Source organism: Agelaius phoeniceus, chromosome Z (genome assembly GCF_051311805.1).
Source record: "Agelaius phoeniceus isolate bAgePho1 chromosome Z, bAgePho1.hap1, whole genome shotgun sequence".
In the NCBI taxonomy this organism is placed as follows: domain Eukaryota; kingdom Metazoa; phylum Chordata; class Aves; order Passeriformes; family Icteridae; genus Agelaius; species Agelaius phoeniceus.
In genome coordinates this window covers 57252730-57268383 of record NC_135303.1, presented here as the reverse complement: position 1 = coordinate 57268383, position 15654 = coordinate 57252730, and the positions used below count along the sequence as shown (strand labels likewise).

Genomic DNA, 15654 nt, shown 5'->3' with positions numbered 1-15654 from the left:
AATGCTGACATTTATAACTTTTCTGGGTACTAAGTTAATAAACTGAGCTTTACAGGAAACTAGCTCTTTCACAGCAAGTTCAAATAAATACCCCCTGGAAATAACTGTACTGGCAGCTGTCTAAGTTAATGAACTTGGATTTCCTGGAAAAGATTCTGCAGTAATTAATGGAAGCTCGAAAAATTAGTAATTGGTTTTCCTGACTAGACCATCTGCACAATTTTTATTTGCAGAATGTGTCAGAATTTTCCAATGTTCCTGTAATTTAGTTCTGACCTTTATTCCCAAGCCTTTAGCATTAACAATATCATAGGCTAGTAATCACTCCCTCTCCCTACCTCTGCACAGAGCTTACCAGTTTTCAAAAGTTCTGAAGCTTAAAATCATAACACACTTTCTTCTTCAAAGGGATCGTGTGGAGGTGTCCTACATTAAGCTTGCTTGACAGGGAATAGTCATGGTATGGACCTGATTTTTCCTGCATTTGACAGAGGTCAAATGTGTATAAAAGTTCCTTGTTGGTGACTCCATAATCAATTTTCACAATGGTTAAAAACAGAGATTTAGAAGAATTAATATAGGAAGCTTGGAGGCTGGACATTTTCATTCATATGAGTTGACTGTAAAGAGTGACCAACTTCCTGCACTCTCCTGTGGGCAGAAGGAGGACTGTGGCAGAGTTGCTAGCTCCCAGTTTGGGTGCTTCAGTGGCCAAGCTGATGAGGTAGAACAGGTTTGCAGCTCAGTTCATGTGCAGCTATAGCTACCTAGGTATTGGTAGGATATATATATATATATATGTATATATATATATATATGTGGATGTATATAATTATCTCTGCACAAAATGCAGATCTCTCTGCAGAAAAGTAATTTCTCTGCATTTTCTTTTGCAGAAAAGTAATTTCTCTTCATGCAGTAAAGACTTCTTTGCCATCAAAAAGGGCAGAAATAGTATTAGAAATTGATGGTAACTCTGAATATTATTTCTAGTTCATAGCTATCAGTAAGTGGCAGCCAAATCTTCTGAATCTGATTTTCTTCATGCCTATAGCAATTTAATCTGGCAAATCTGGTAGAAATAAAAGCAGGAGAATCAGGCTTAAAAATGTTCTTCTATTCTGTTTTGTAGTGGGAGAAGAGTTCTGCAGCAAGAGATGTCTTCCATTTATGCCAGTTTAATTGTTAAATAATTCCAACCAAGTAGAGGAATTGGGCTGGTAAGAGATGAAAAATAAAGATTGCATGGGGAAAATTCACACTCATTGTAATAAAGCATTTTTTTTATTTCCTTTCTTCCAAGGAACACAGTTCTTATTTATGATCAATCCTGTCAAAAAAATTCAAACTTAACCTAAGTGCAATGAAAAGCAGGTTGACCCAGTATTTGGCAACACACTTTCCAGGAATTCAGACTGTAGTTTCCTCTCGGAAAGATCGCCTCCGAATGATTTGCGCTGGGGGAGAAATAAAGCAGAAATCAGATAAAACTCCTTTTCACAGAATCACAGAATTTTGTCATGGGAATCTCTCTCTGCAGTATATGTATACACACACACACACACACGGCAACACACGCTTTCTCCAAAGCAACTTTAGATGTGTTAAAATTTTCATGAGAAACAAAATAGAGAGAAGACTTTCCCAACTCCAGCCAAGTGCCACATCCAGATGTTCTCCCTTTTTATCAGGATAACTTTTGGTTTTTTGAAGCAAATCCTTATGCCTCTGGTACATACACCTAAATAACTGAAATGATTGAGTCCTTCATTTCCCTATTCAATATTTTTACATTTTCAAAGCATCTGCTTAACATTGATTCTGCTAAAAATAGAGCAGGTTCTTGTCTTTGTAGCAGCATGATAGACCTGAAATTAGTATTATGAGGAAAAGTTGTAGTAATGAAGAAATAACAATGATTGAATGTACCCAGAGATGGTATCTGCTGTGTAAGTTCTTCTATTTTCAATAGCAAGAAAAAAGGATGAATTAAGAGCATTTATTTCTAAAGTAATTAGTTTTGAAAATAGAAAAAAGGGAAAAAATAAAAAGCAAGCATACTAGGACAAATTTGAAAGGTTCTTGCCATAACCTAAATACATAGACCTTTGGTTCTTTGTGAGATAGTGTTAGGTATATCTGAATATATTCCTTTTTTAATATCAGTATTTCTTTCTTCTCTGCCTTGGACAGAGAGTTGTGAAATACAATTTATCTTGAAATATTTTTCTACTTTAAAAGCATGTAAAGTTTTTAACATAAACAAACCTGATTATTATTATCTTTAGTCACATTACAGACAGAAGAGGGAAGGGAGGGAAAGGCTCCTGACTTTTTTTCAGCTATTGCTAACCTCAAATACTAGGTTAACTTTATATTAGTTCAAATATTTGATTTATTTTCTTGTTAGTGTTTAGGATATACCAAGAATCATCGAGGGCCAACTCCTGGCCCTGCACAGAGCATAATCTCCAAGAGTCTGAGAGCATTATCCAAATGCTTCTTCATTGTCCAAATGAACTCCATCAGGCTGGTGATGTGACCATTTCACTGGGGATCCTGTTCTGTGCCCAAACACCCTGTGGGGGAAGAACTTCTTTCTAATACTCAACCTAACCCTCCCCTGACACAGCTTCAGGCCATTCCCTCAGGTCCTATAATGGTCACCAAAGAGGAGAGATCAGTGCTTGACCCTCCTCTCATTTCAGGAGGTTTCAACAAAGATATTTTGAATTGTCTGTTGGTTCTGTAGGTGTTTGTCATGCAATGGAAAAATGCCCCAAGAAGAGGAAGACAATTCAAAAGCACTAAAATAGCCATTCCTCTAAAAGACACTAGTTCACTGAAAGCAGATGCCTAAGGAAAAAAGCCAAATACAAAAAATAAAAATAACATTCGGTTTTCAGAGAAGATATGAGCTCCCTAAATTTTACTCCCAGAGGATAAAGGGTTCTCAATACCTGGTAAAGAGTTGCTGGCAGCATTCAACTAGCTCTGTGCTGTTGGCAGGGAAATCTGTGAAGTTGGAAGTGTTTCCTAATAAGATGTGGCAAGAAACTTCCAGACTAGGGACAGTCAGCATTCCTGTGAAGTAAGTTACAATTTTCTTAATGAATAATAAAGAGGAAGATAAGATTTGAGAATGTGAGTCATGAAGCCATGATCAAACAAACCATTCTGTCTGACGCAAAATCACCATTTGAGGTGGTTATGTAAAGGTACAAGATCAAAACCTTTGAACTGTGGGACTTCTAAAATGAATCATTTTTAAAAACTGAATTAAGTAGCAACCACAACAATTTATCTACTTTTTATATGTAGGAATTATAGTACAGCAACATGTTACACTTGGATAAATTTTGGTTTTCTGTCTCCTTTAATGATATTAATATTGTGTAGTAATGCCTTTCTCATTGCTGGGTCAGTGTGTTTTCATTAACTAAGATGAAGCTATGCTGCATTTATAGAAGTGCAAGTAAATACAGAACCTCTTATTTTGTTTTAAATTGAGTTTGCTTCGCTACATATTCTTTAAAATTTCCTACAAATACTAATGTCATCAGTCACTCGAGTAATGGAAACACAAAAGTATGAAAGTGATAGCTCCTTCTATATGTAATGTTGTAGAATTTGGACATGTTTTTAATATGTTTTTATCTTAACTGGGGTAATAGAAATTCCTTGGCTTTTCTACTTTCTCCTGAGTGTAAGGAAAGCATTTACCATGGCAGGAGTGGGTGGAATGCAATTTTCTTTCCAAAGCAGATTCTATTATTTTGGAGAGATTTTCTCAGTGGCTGTTCACAATATTATTTTTAAGATCAGTATTGTGAAATGATACATTCTAGTAGAGCTTCCTGGTTCCTCAGTTATGCAGAGTAGTGTCATGTATTAAAATATTACGGACAGCTATGAGACTAATGTTATTTCAAGTTTGCTTGTTCTGTAGCCTTCAGAAAATAGTGTGGGCTCATCTTTAAAATGTGTGTGTTTCTGTTGCTACCATGAACACCAAGGCATGGAGAAGTTATGGTTGAAACGGACATGGTTTTAGCTACATAAAATACCAAGATCTTTCTTCACTGTTGAAATATGAGTCCTTTAACCTTCCTCATTCCATGCCATACCAATTTTGTATATCACATGCTCAGGAAAGAGATCTGGAAAAGGGATTGTGAAATACTGAGGATAAATTTATAATCTACTGAAACATATCAATGTTTTCAAATCTTTTCAATAATTACTTTGGTTTTTTTTAAATTTACTCCCTTAAATGTCTGTTGCATTGTGACTTCTCACTCAAATTAAAGCTGAAGTTTTGAAAATAAGGATCAGCTGGGGACTCCCATTTTAGGACTGTTTCACAAGCCTAAGTGCTCTGTGGAAGTATTATTCCCTCAAAATATTGACTTAACCTTATGACAAAGAGTTGTTCTCCCTTGTTTACTTTTTATCCCCTCAAAATATTGACTTAACCTTATGACAAAGAGTTGTTCTCCCTTGCTTACTTTTACACTCTTTCATTCCATTTTCCTGGTTCTTTTCCAAATTTAGTTCAAAATTTTCCAAAATTAGTTTTCTATTCCTGTATCTAGTGGTGTGGAGGAGGGATTGCAATTCATCTATAAATTGCTTTGTTTATGAGTCACATGTTCAGCACAAACAAATTAACAAAAAAACCCAAAAAAAACCCAAAAAAAACCAACCCAAAAAACCCCAAAAACCACCCCCATTAAAACACCATACCCCTCTCCTAAAAACACAGACAAAATGGAAGAACTGAAATATTTAAATCTTTTCAAATTCTAGTTTTCAAGAAACTTTTGTCTCATATCAACTTTTAATCCTGCCAAGCACAAAAACACTTGTGTTCGAGTGACTGAGGCAGCCTAGGAGGATATAGTATGGTGCTGGTGCAGTGCCCCGTGGTGGCCACTGGCCGTAGGGGACACCAAACCTGAGCACTGTACCTGCCACACAGGCCGTCATGAAACAGGCCACCGTTCCCGCAATCATCGCTCTGAAAGCACCGTCGGCTATTTCCTTCTTTTTTGAGGGAGCAATGCTTGCTAGAAGAAATAAAAAGTGTAAGTCAAACAGAAATACATATTAGGAAGGTGAATCTACCAGCTTTTGCCCCTGCAGGAGTAATTTCCCACCCTGCAGTTTAAACCAAGGGAAACATGGAGGAAAAATGGGACATTTTTTAGTGGGTCATTTGAAGGCCAAGTGCCAGCATTGGCTCTTTCTGTTAAGAGGATTGCTTATATTTAAAATGGTAACTTTTGTTTTCTTTGGCAGTTTGCATGTCTGTGCTGGATGATTGTGCCCTTCAGAAGAGTCTGGCCCCATGGCTGGGTTTTGCTCCTCTACGCTGCCCCACTGCTGATCCCACTGTGGCTTCAGGGCAAAGATGACTGCCAGCAATTCTGGCTGCCTAGTGAGGAACTCAGATGGTTTTTCAATTTTTCTTTTTCCACTGAGATCTGAAAACCTGTTTTAAAAATTCTTTCCCTGTAAGCTTACTGCATATATGTGATATTTTTACAGAAAATAACCAAATTCATCTGTCTAACCAGCATGCTATGGAGTTGATCTGCTCCTCCTGAATCTCATGGGCAGTAGTAGCTCAGGTTCATGTTTGAGGTCTAAAGAGGGAAGGCTATCAGAAGGGCTTGGTTCCTTCCCCTTGTCTTCAGCGCCTCTCCCAGTACTTCCCACCAAAGCCTGTACCCCCTCTCTGGGTGCCCTTACATTCACAATTGAGTGCTAGGCTTTGGCAGAGCAGCTGCTCAGCCCCTAATGCTGCCAAGCTTCACCCCCAGCCTGTTCCTTTTGGTGCTTTCTTTGGGATTTGCTCAACAAAGAAATTGTCTGTGAGAGTGGTTCTTACTCAGGCCTCCTATTACCAGTCCCAAGGAGCCAAAGTTGGCAAATCCACAGAGAGCATAGGTGGCAATGACTTCAGAGCGAACCTGAAAAACAAAGACACACCCTCTGAGTGGTTTGAAACAGTTAATTGTGATTTAAGGGTCCAAAAACATGGCAGGCACTGTGGCTCTGAGTACAAAAATAACTGTTTTGCTTTATTGCTGCCCAAGGTGTGGCTTTCAGAAAGGTAGACTTGTTCCCTTGTTGAATGTCACAGGCTTTTATACCCACTGCCCATGTGAGGACTGACAAACTATGCAATGATTTTATCTTTCACATTTATTGTTGTGCCTTTTTGAAGTGAGTAGTAGTAATTAAAGACAAAAATAATCTTATCTCACTAGTGGCAATTTAACTGCTGTTTTCTGAAAGTATGAGTCAGAGAGCTATAACTCAACTTGTTTTTCACAGCTGGATACCTCTATAAAACTCTTTTGAAACCTCAAGTTTTGGTATGCATCCCTGAATTCTTTGACCCTGAAGAAGCAGAGAGCTCTATACAAAGCTACTTTGTACATTCTCCATCCTGTGCAAAGAAGACAAATTGGTCTCCTAGGAAGTGTGTGTTGACAGGCAGAGATGGACATTATGATTTTGGAATCCTCATTAACAGCTTATTTCTGTACTGACTTCTGCCACCTTTCTCCCCTTGGTAACACCAACTAAGCCTGGACCTCAGAGTAGATACAAGGTTGGCCTTTGCCTCCAGGGAGGGACCCTTCACAGGACACAAAATGGTCCAAGGTTTGGCTACAAACCTTGCAAGCCTTCAGATAAATGTAGTTCAAACATTTTGAGAAAGGAGGCAACATATCTCAGCAAATGTATTTTTGTTCCCCTGGCAGCACCAAATTCCTGTTTACTGTGGTTTAGGTTAAAGCTGAAAATGAGTGAGTGTTCTAGCAGGTTTCCTGTTTATTAGAAGTTCCTCTGGTTTAATTCCTCTTTTATGAACATCAATTTGTAGATACTTTCAATCAATCTGTACAAATGCAGGAAACTGTTTTTCAAGTACCCACTCTACCAGCTTTTCCTAGAAAAAGCTGTGTACCCTGCTTTCATTTGCACTCTCCTAGCTCTGAAAACAGGAAGCCATGTAATTAATGACTCAGGTGAAGACACTTGTTTGCTCAGTCTGAGAGAATATCTGTGTGCAGATGAATTAGAGAGCTCTGAAACTGAAGAGAAATTAAAAACAGAAGCCAAGCACACCCTCACCTGAACTGTTGTGCTGTAATTATAATGGTTTTCAGCCAATTTTTACCAGCATTATGAATTAAAATTGTTTATGTTTCTCAGAGCTTTTCACTATGGAAGTTAATACGGCTCCTTATAGGTATTAGCAGTGAATGTGAAAGTCCTATATGACATCTTATGCAGGAAAAAAAAAGTTAAATAGAGTTCCTATGATCTGTGTTTTAAGGCTGCATTCCATACTAAAATAAACCCTTATTCACTCATGCAGGAATTCAGTGTCATATTCATTTAGTAGAAGGAAGCATAGTTATAGCAGGGCACATCAAAGATCATTCTAGCCCAGAGTTCTATTGCCAGGAATTTCAGGAACACTGGTAATGGGTGCTCAGACCATTTATTCAAATGTGAATATTTGATCAGACTGCCTGGCTTTCTACATACATGTGTGAAATATGTTCTGGTAATTTGGAATGCAAATGATCAGGAATTTGTGTTTTGTTTTTAATATAAGATGTATCAACAGCATCCCATCTGATTCAAAGAATCATGGAAGTGCTGTACAAAATACTTTCTAATCTAAAGGTTTCTCTACAGTGACAATCTGTCTTGATTTAAAAAAGAAGGGTCAATGGATGTGGAAAGTTGGATTTCATGGTTTTTGTTGCCTGTGCTCAGGAGGAATTCAGCATGGGTTGTGTGTGTGAATGCCAGATAGTAGAGCAGTCATGTCCACAAAGGTCAGCTTTGATGACTGAATGACCTTTGGCCCCATGCACACATGCAAGATGCCCTTAGCATTGCCTTTCTCAGGGTGCTGTAGTAGCAGCTACATGCCTGTTGGGAAAACTGTGAATGAAAGGTGGGACAAGGCTGGAAAGCTTGATTGAGACAGACTGGTTGGACTCGGTGTGGCAAGGGAGGTGTATGGCATGTACTACATGTCTTTTATTGCTGCCCTCTGCAGAGGGAACAATAATCTACAGCAAAGGTGTGCCAGTAATGCCACCTGCTTGAGCTTACTGGATGCTTCTCTTCAAGTTTAATGCTTGGACAAACCTCTGAGGGCAGGAGGATCCTCAAGTTCTTCCTCAGGGTTTTCTTGGGACAGTAGCTCATAGAGAAGTATTGAGAATCAGGTAAGAAGAAACTTGCCTTGAAGACAGCCTCAGTCTTAAGAGTGGTGTCCTGTGGGACACTGCATGTTCCCTAAACCCACGCCCTTCTGTCTCTATGCTTGTTCAAGACAGCTAGGGCAATGAGAATCACAGCAACTGCACAGAGCAATGCTGCACTTTCATAACTGAACTTTGTTGCTCAAAGACTTATCTTAGAGTAATATGCAACCATTTTATGCCCATATTAAAAAATAAGTCATTTCAACGTTGAAGTATTTGATCAAATAAATCTGTAGGACAGAAAATGTTACTTACTGTCATATACTGTTTCACACCATTAATGTACATGCTTCCACCCTTTTCTCGGTTTTGAATCAGTTTTGAAAGACGTTCATAAGCCAAAAATTCATTGAAGAAAGTTTTGTAACCTAGTAGTCCACCAACAATGAAACTGTCTTCCCAGTCTACTCCCATCATGAAAGAGAATGGCATGAAGACATAAGCACAAATGTTCTGTAGAAAGTATAAGAAAAAGCAGGTCAAAATAAATGTCAGAAAGCAATAGCAGACAGTAACTTTTCTAAACTTAAAATAAGGATGGTTTTATTTTAGCAAAAGAAAATTGGCCTTTAATTTTTGCTGCCATGAACTCTGGGAGAGTTTTTAATTGTCAGGCATGCTTGAGTACCTTTTAAAACATTAATCAAGACTCTAGATATAGCAAAATATTTATATGTCCCTAATTTTATAAGTAAAATAAAACAAAGGTTTCTGTGCCATCTTTTCACTCAATAATGGCTTCAAATTGGACACAGTGTTTGACAAAAAGAAGGAAGATTGAACTAAAAGGAGAACTGAGAAATCTAATTCTTCTGCTAGATTAAATCAAATGTGTTAATGAACACGCCTAATTATCAAGTTATTGGACTCCAACTGGTGTAAACAAAAGAGTTGTCTCTGCATAAAAGCTGTGCATCTGACACAATTAAAGCTGTACCTATTTTTCCCTGGCATTATAAGATTTATGCAAATTGAAAAAGAAATCCCATATCACAGTATAGCTTGTTTCTATATGAGAGAAAATAGCTCCAACTGTGAAAGGTTTTGGTCAGATTGTGCTCAGAGAATGTAATGGAGGTCTTAAAGCAGTTACTATTTCTGGCTGGTTTCTCTGCTCACAGAAGGTTATGCATTAGTGTCTCTCACAAGGGAAGATTGACTGCATGCATCATGTCTGTGTGTCTCAATTCCTCGTGGACTACCTACCTGTCCACATCTTACACACAAATCTTACATACAGCAGTTATGAAAATACCAGCCCCTGCACGAGTATGCCTAAGGCATGAGTACTTGTGACTCTCCTCAGATGTGGGTGTCTGGCGTGCAGTGAGAGATCTCTGAAAGCTTAGCAGGGTAATAACTTAGTGGTGCTGAAGGCATATCTGTTATGAGTGGCTATTCACCTCAGCAGCACCTTTAACACAAGTTATATCCGTGTTTCTCCCAGGGCTTTTATTAGGGTCTTGCAAAACAAAAGGGCCATAACCACTGAAACTAGGTGATTACATTGGGTCAAAAATGACATATTGACCTAGGTTCAAACAGAAATCCTGTTTGAAACCCATTTGCTCTGTTGAGTGATTTGGGTATGGTTTCACTTTGTAATTGTATTGAGAACTAACTGATATGGAGTAAGTCTGGTTTCAGGCAAGTCCAGCCTTTCCCCAGTGTCCCCATGTAAGTGAATACAGCGAGCTTTAAGAGTTTGATGGGATCTTCTGAAGATAAAGCCACTTTTATGTTTAGCTGAAGGAGATGTTAATGGCTTGGCAAGCATGTAGTTGACAGATGTGCTGCACTGCCAAGTCAGAGGAGGCAGGTGCTAGCCTGCTCTGTAAAACATAGCCTGGGAGTTAGCAAGAACACCACAGAGGGAAACAATAGGCAGACTAGTAAATACAGAAATACTTGAATGGCAAAAATTTTACTTTAACTGTTAAGAAATTGTTCAGAACAAATAAAATATGGGTTTAGATCATGTTAAAATACAAAATGAGAACAAGAAACAACAACAAACAAACCACACAAGCACCTAAATTTGAGAAACACAAATTATGCATGTATGTCAGCTGCATGAATAACTTGGAGATCATACCTCAAAGGTCAGCTGTGGATAGTCAAACAAGTTGCCCACCCAAGAAAGGGCTGAGTCAAGGAAGCTCAGCAGGGCAAGGAAGGAGATAACATTCACAGCGATGTTTGCTACCAGCCCGATGGAGGTAGAGGCACCCTGGCTGGCTGCTTCTAGCAGATTCTTTGATTCACTTTGCCAAGGAAGAGAAAACCAGAGTGTGAACATCTTTAAATTCAACAACAAATAACAGAACTAAAACGTACATGCACTTGATTAGAATTCTAGTACTAAAGCCGTCTGTACACTCATAGAGAAAATAATGAAGAGGAATGATGAGGTGAAGTAGGCTTTTCCTGTCAATCCTCATGGCAGACACTTGAAGCATATGCTTGTGGTGCCCTGAGGATGAATTCTGGTACATTCAGGGTTGAGCAAGATCTCAAACCTGTAGCACTGCTTGTATTATGCAATGGTCACTGCTCTTCTCCCACACAGCCCTTGCAGAAATGCTTGGGGTCATTCAGAAGCAGATCCTTAGAAGCCTTTTTCTTTGCCTGTCATTGCCAAGAGAAGTGTCCCAGCAGATGGGCAACATATTTGCTGCTGTTGTGAAATTATTGCTTTGTCTTTGCTTTTTACATGTTTGCATTTGCAGATTCATTACAGAAAAAAGACAATAACATTACAAAAGGGAAAGCCTCCTGGCAGGTCACCTCAGCTAGACATTTCCCTCTTTCTTTGGAGTTTACAGTTTGGCCCAGGTCCTTGGCATATGTTAAGATTGTAATGGGACACACTCACCTGAATTCATAAATCAACCATTTGCAGTATTTAGTCTTTAATTAATTTATTGTTTGCACATCTACCATATAATGCTCCTAAAATTTATATGTGAACAGTTATTATCCAGACCTCATTTTTGCAGTGGTATTAACTAGTACCTAGATCAGCTTACCTTTTTGCCATTTGTATGCCACTCCTCAGAGTTACCAGAGGTTTTTCAGTTTCAGGCCAGAATAATTTGGAGACAGCTAATGATGCTGGCGCTGACATAACAGAAGCAGTCAGTAGGTGGGAGGAGGAAACCTAGAATTCCAGGTGAAAGAAAGTACTCCATGATAACATATTACGCACAAACACGTAGGAATGCAATTAATTTTTTTAGTTGTTTGTATGATTTTTCTACAGGATGTCATTAAAAGTTCATATTGCTCATAAGGAAATGAAGAGAATGAGCTGTCAGAAAACCAAGGATTTTTGTGGCTAAGACCTTCAGAGACAAAAAAACCTTAACAGTGGGAATGATTGAGGGATATTTTCAAAGCATTACAGCTGGGTGAAATACTTAAAAAATTTCAGATAAACCATTTATTTTCTAGTTCTTTTCCCATGTCTTACCCCAAAAGAAATATACGCTCCTAAGACACTTCCAGCAATAGTTGAGAATCCTGCTGTCATGACTGCATGGAGTTCAGATTTGGTGATATATGGTAAGTAGGGCCGTACCAGGAGAGGAGACTCTGTCTGGAAGTGAAAAACAAGCACCAAATTAAGAAATCCTTAATAAAAGCCCAAAGATTTCTTCTATTAAGGGCAGAAAAATGAGTGTCTGAATCATACTTTCTTGTGTATCTTTGACTAGTTAATCCTAGTGCTAGCAAGTACTCCAATTTCAATAGATTGGGTCTTTTTTATCCCAAGTAAGAGAATGTCTGAAGATAATTCTGGCTGGTTCATTCTGCTGTCTCCCTAAAAAGCCCAATGAAATTGCCAAGAAATTCTGTTCCAATTCTGAGCGACTTAGGGACAGCCACAGGTCTGAGCACAGATAAGGCTGTTAGTCAAGTGAAATACACCCCTCTGGCATGTGTGTGAGCACATCCTGGAGGCAGTGTCATGCAATGGTACCACTCTAAATCTTGAAGCGGTGTGATGTGGTGATGCACCACTGCTATATATCATGTTAATAGTGCATTTGGGCCTGGATGTTAATTGTTGATTTTCTACATTTTACTAAGCATGGGACAGACACTATTGTAAATGTGGGTTTAATACATTTCCCATTAAAGTGGTCTGTTAGATGCTGTCCACTCTTTTTGTGAATAAGGCCTTATACTGCTAGCCCTGGATCTTCGTTTTCCTCATTGTTTCTCTCTCCTGCCCTTGCCTGCTTTGTGTGCCATCTCTTCATACCACTTGCCTTTTCAACCAAAAAAGAACCCTGAAATTGTTATTTCTTCATAGCTTTGGAGTAGTCTCGCAGGGAGATCTATCATCTACATTTATGCTTGAACTTCTCTTGGGAAAACATATCGCTTCCCAAATCCTTTCCACTGTGCATCACTGCCAATACATGAACATACTGCAATTTTGGAAACTGATCATCAGGCTTGATGTAGTGGAATCCTATCTTTGAAAGAGATTATTTTTTTAGTAAACAACTGTTCAATGAGCAGCATTATTTCCCTAAATTCTGTAATATTGTTACATGTTAGCATGTTTTTGTGTGCTCCAGCTCACCTGTCCCACAAATATGTTACCCGCAGCTACCAGAGACTCAACAGGAGTTGTTCCCATGAAGACATGCATTATCCAACCAACCTAAATGATTTTGAAAAAAGAAACAAAAATTTGTTGTGCCTGTTCCATGCCTTTCTCGAGTTAACCATATCGATCTAAGAGTTCAGAGACATGTTACAATACTTCCTGAGTTAATGATTTCAGCTTAAAGGTATAGCACATTCATGTAATTGGTACCTGCTAAAATAAGACAAAGAAGTAATTTGACAGAACTGAAAGTACTCCAGGCTCCTTCTGGGCATAAAAATGTTAAACTAATTAAAACAAAGCAGATATTTTGATGTGTTCTTATTATTTATATTCGTGTCCAAAAATACTTGGATCATATGAAGGGAAAAAATGTTAGATTAAGGCTTAGATTAAGGCTGAAAATGCCTCATTGCAATTTTAGCACACTAATGTCAGCCAGGCAATGTTCATGATGTCTTTATAACAATCCTGTGAATATAAAGGGCAAAGAACTTTTAATTTAAGAGTATCTTCAAATTAGGTTTAACTACCACCATAGAGGAACATCTTTTCCCTCATATGATAGGTTTATTGGACAGAGACGACAGAAAGTGGACTTGATCTTATATTAGCAGACAGTAGCACAAGACATAGATGCTGACAGAAATGAACACTTAGAGAGTGAGGTGAAGAACCTGCTTTGATTTTATCTGGGTATCTATGATAGGAAGGTATATGTGATTGCTACTGAAATACTTAGCAGAAATCCATTCTCTGTGATTTAACCTCCATGATGCACTTCAAGGGCTGGGAGAAGGGCAGGCAGAAAGGAAGATTTAAGCAAATATGGCAAATCTAACAATTAATGTGACATAATCAATGAAACCAGACTGAGAGATGCCAATCAAGATTTTGCAATGGTAACATTTGGAAATATTTCCAGGCTATGGCTTCTCTGCATGTGTTCAAAGTATTTCCCACACTAGGCAAATGAGCATCTAATTGGCAAAAGTGCATACCTTTCCAACAAGCCACTGCATGAATCCAACGTGGTAAAGCATAGACATAACCGTACTGAAGAAAACCACAATTGGCAATACCTGATTTGAAGACAGAAGATCATTAAAACTTCTACAGTGGTTTCCCTCCTGACCTTCCTGTTTGTGCTGTAATTAAATAAACTTCATTTATCTGCATAGCTTTCTAACACAACTGTGATTGTTTAGAAACTGTTTAGCTTAGCATAATACACCTGAGTTTATAGCCATGTTTAAGTCAATTTAAACATTTACATCCTTTAGAAAGAATCTATTTAAAGGTATATACTTACTAAATACAAAAAGTGAATATAAGTCTCTCACAGTGGATACTGAAAAATACTTTCTTTCCACATAATTTAAAAGAATTGCATGAATGCCTAACCCACTCTCTGATGGGCTATTAAAAACCACTCTGATTTGGTTTCACCCTGAATAAAACCAATATAACCTGATTCTCAGGTATGTTAAATACACAGGACATGACCACTTCTATCCTAGTGTACAAGAGAAAGAAAAATCCACCCCCAAAAGGTCCAAAAATAGTCAGACAGATTAGTTACAGCTAAAACAGTACCACTGTCCTGTGAAAAGGGGAGGCTGCCTAGACCCTTAGTGTGGAGAGGCTTATTTGCCCCATAGCATTTAATTTCTGTCAGTGTCCCAGGAAAGCCAAGACCCTTGTAGCTGACCAGTCTTTCATCATCCCATTAGGGAGACCCTTAACAAAGCAGTCCTGCTGGATTGGAGAGTGGTTTGACTGTCTTAGAGAAACCACCAGCATAAGGGAGTCCTCTCAGCAGGTCTTGCCCTTTACTAGAGTGTATATTCACTACCAACTGCCAGCACCCATAAAGGATTCACACTAATAATTTCAGGAATAACACTCTTATTAATATAAGTTTGTGACATGTTAAGGTTAGAAGATTTTTGCTGATTGTAACTGACTGCAAAAATATACTTGAAGGAATACACAGACGGGCCCTAATGCCAAGTAAAATATTCAGGGCACATAGAGCCTGGTTCTTATAAGTTTACAGGTGTCCCTACGGGAAAGAAGACAGGTTCAGCCCATTGACTGATCCCAGCAGTTAAGATGGAGTTTTCCTTAACTTTCCCCTGTTCTCAACTTACTTATATATTATTTCTTTATGTTTATGTTGAGTTTGAATGACTCTAGTCATACGTACCTTTGTTACTGATTAGCATAAAATTCTCTCCCTTTGCTTTTAAACATACAGTCAAAAAGAATGTAGAGTACATTCCTGTGAGGGTGTTCGTACATCAGGAGCAGGTAACTTTGACATGGAGATGTACATTAATATTATTATTAGGCTTTAATGAAGAAAGTTTGTCCAAGGAGGGGGATTTTGCCACGGTTGCTGGCTCAGCAGTGGGACATCTTCCCCTCTTTCCCTGGTATGCTGTTTATAAACTGGTATGTGGTTTATCAGCTACAAAGTACAACCAACTTCCCTTCCCTGCAAGGATTTCCACAGAGCCTGGCCGTGGTGCCTCCACTCCACTCCACCCCCCTCAAGAGGTGATGGGGAATCATTCTGGAAGGGTTTCAAGTAATGCATCAACCATATTCCATCCAGAAAGCAGCAATTGTGATTTACCCTGTAATATAACTCCTGTTCAAATGCGAATATAACCCCTCAGTTTCCTCTAAGTGTATCCCCAGTTACCAGTGCACAGGGCCCACAGT

General features: G+C 38.6%; 1 protein-coding gene across 1 annotated transcript in view; it reads right to left on the bottom strand.

The window, feature by feature from the left end:
• Positions 1 to 1275: 1275 nt before the first annotated feature.
• SLC28A3 (solute carrier family 28 member 3) overlaps positions 1276 to 15654 on the bottom strand; it is a 38173-nt gene continuing 23794 nt past the window's right edge. The window contains exons 9-18 of the mRNA XM_054652494.2: positions 13926 to 14006; positions 12898 to 12978; positions 11776 to 11901; positions 11333 to 11463; positions 10399 to 10567; positions 8559 to 8756; positions 5894 to 5975; positions 4971 to 5069; positions 2961 to 3084; positions 1276 to 1457 (exon numbers count right to left, since the gene is read on the bottom strand). Of these exons, the coding sequence (XP_054508469.2) occupies positions 1355 to 1457; positions 2961 to 3084; positions 4971 to 5069; positions 5894 to 5975; positions 8559 to 8756; positions 10399 to 10567; positions 11333 to 11463; positions 11776 to 11901; positions 12898 to 12978; positions 13926 to 14006 (1194 nt within the window). The 3' untranslated portion in view covers positions 1276 to 1354. The remainder of the gene's footprint in view (positions 1458 to 2960; positions 3085 to 4970; positions 5070 to 5893; positions 5976 to 8558; positions 8757 to 10398; positions 10568 to 11332; positions 11464 to 11775; positions 11902 to 12897; positions 12979 to 13925; positions 14007 to 15654) is intronic.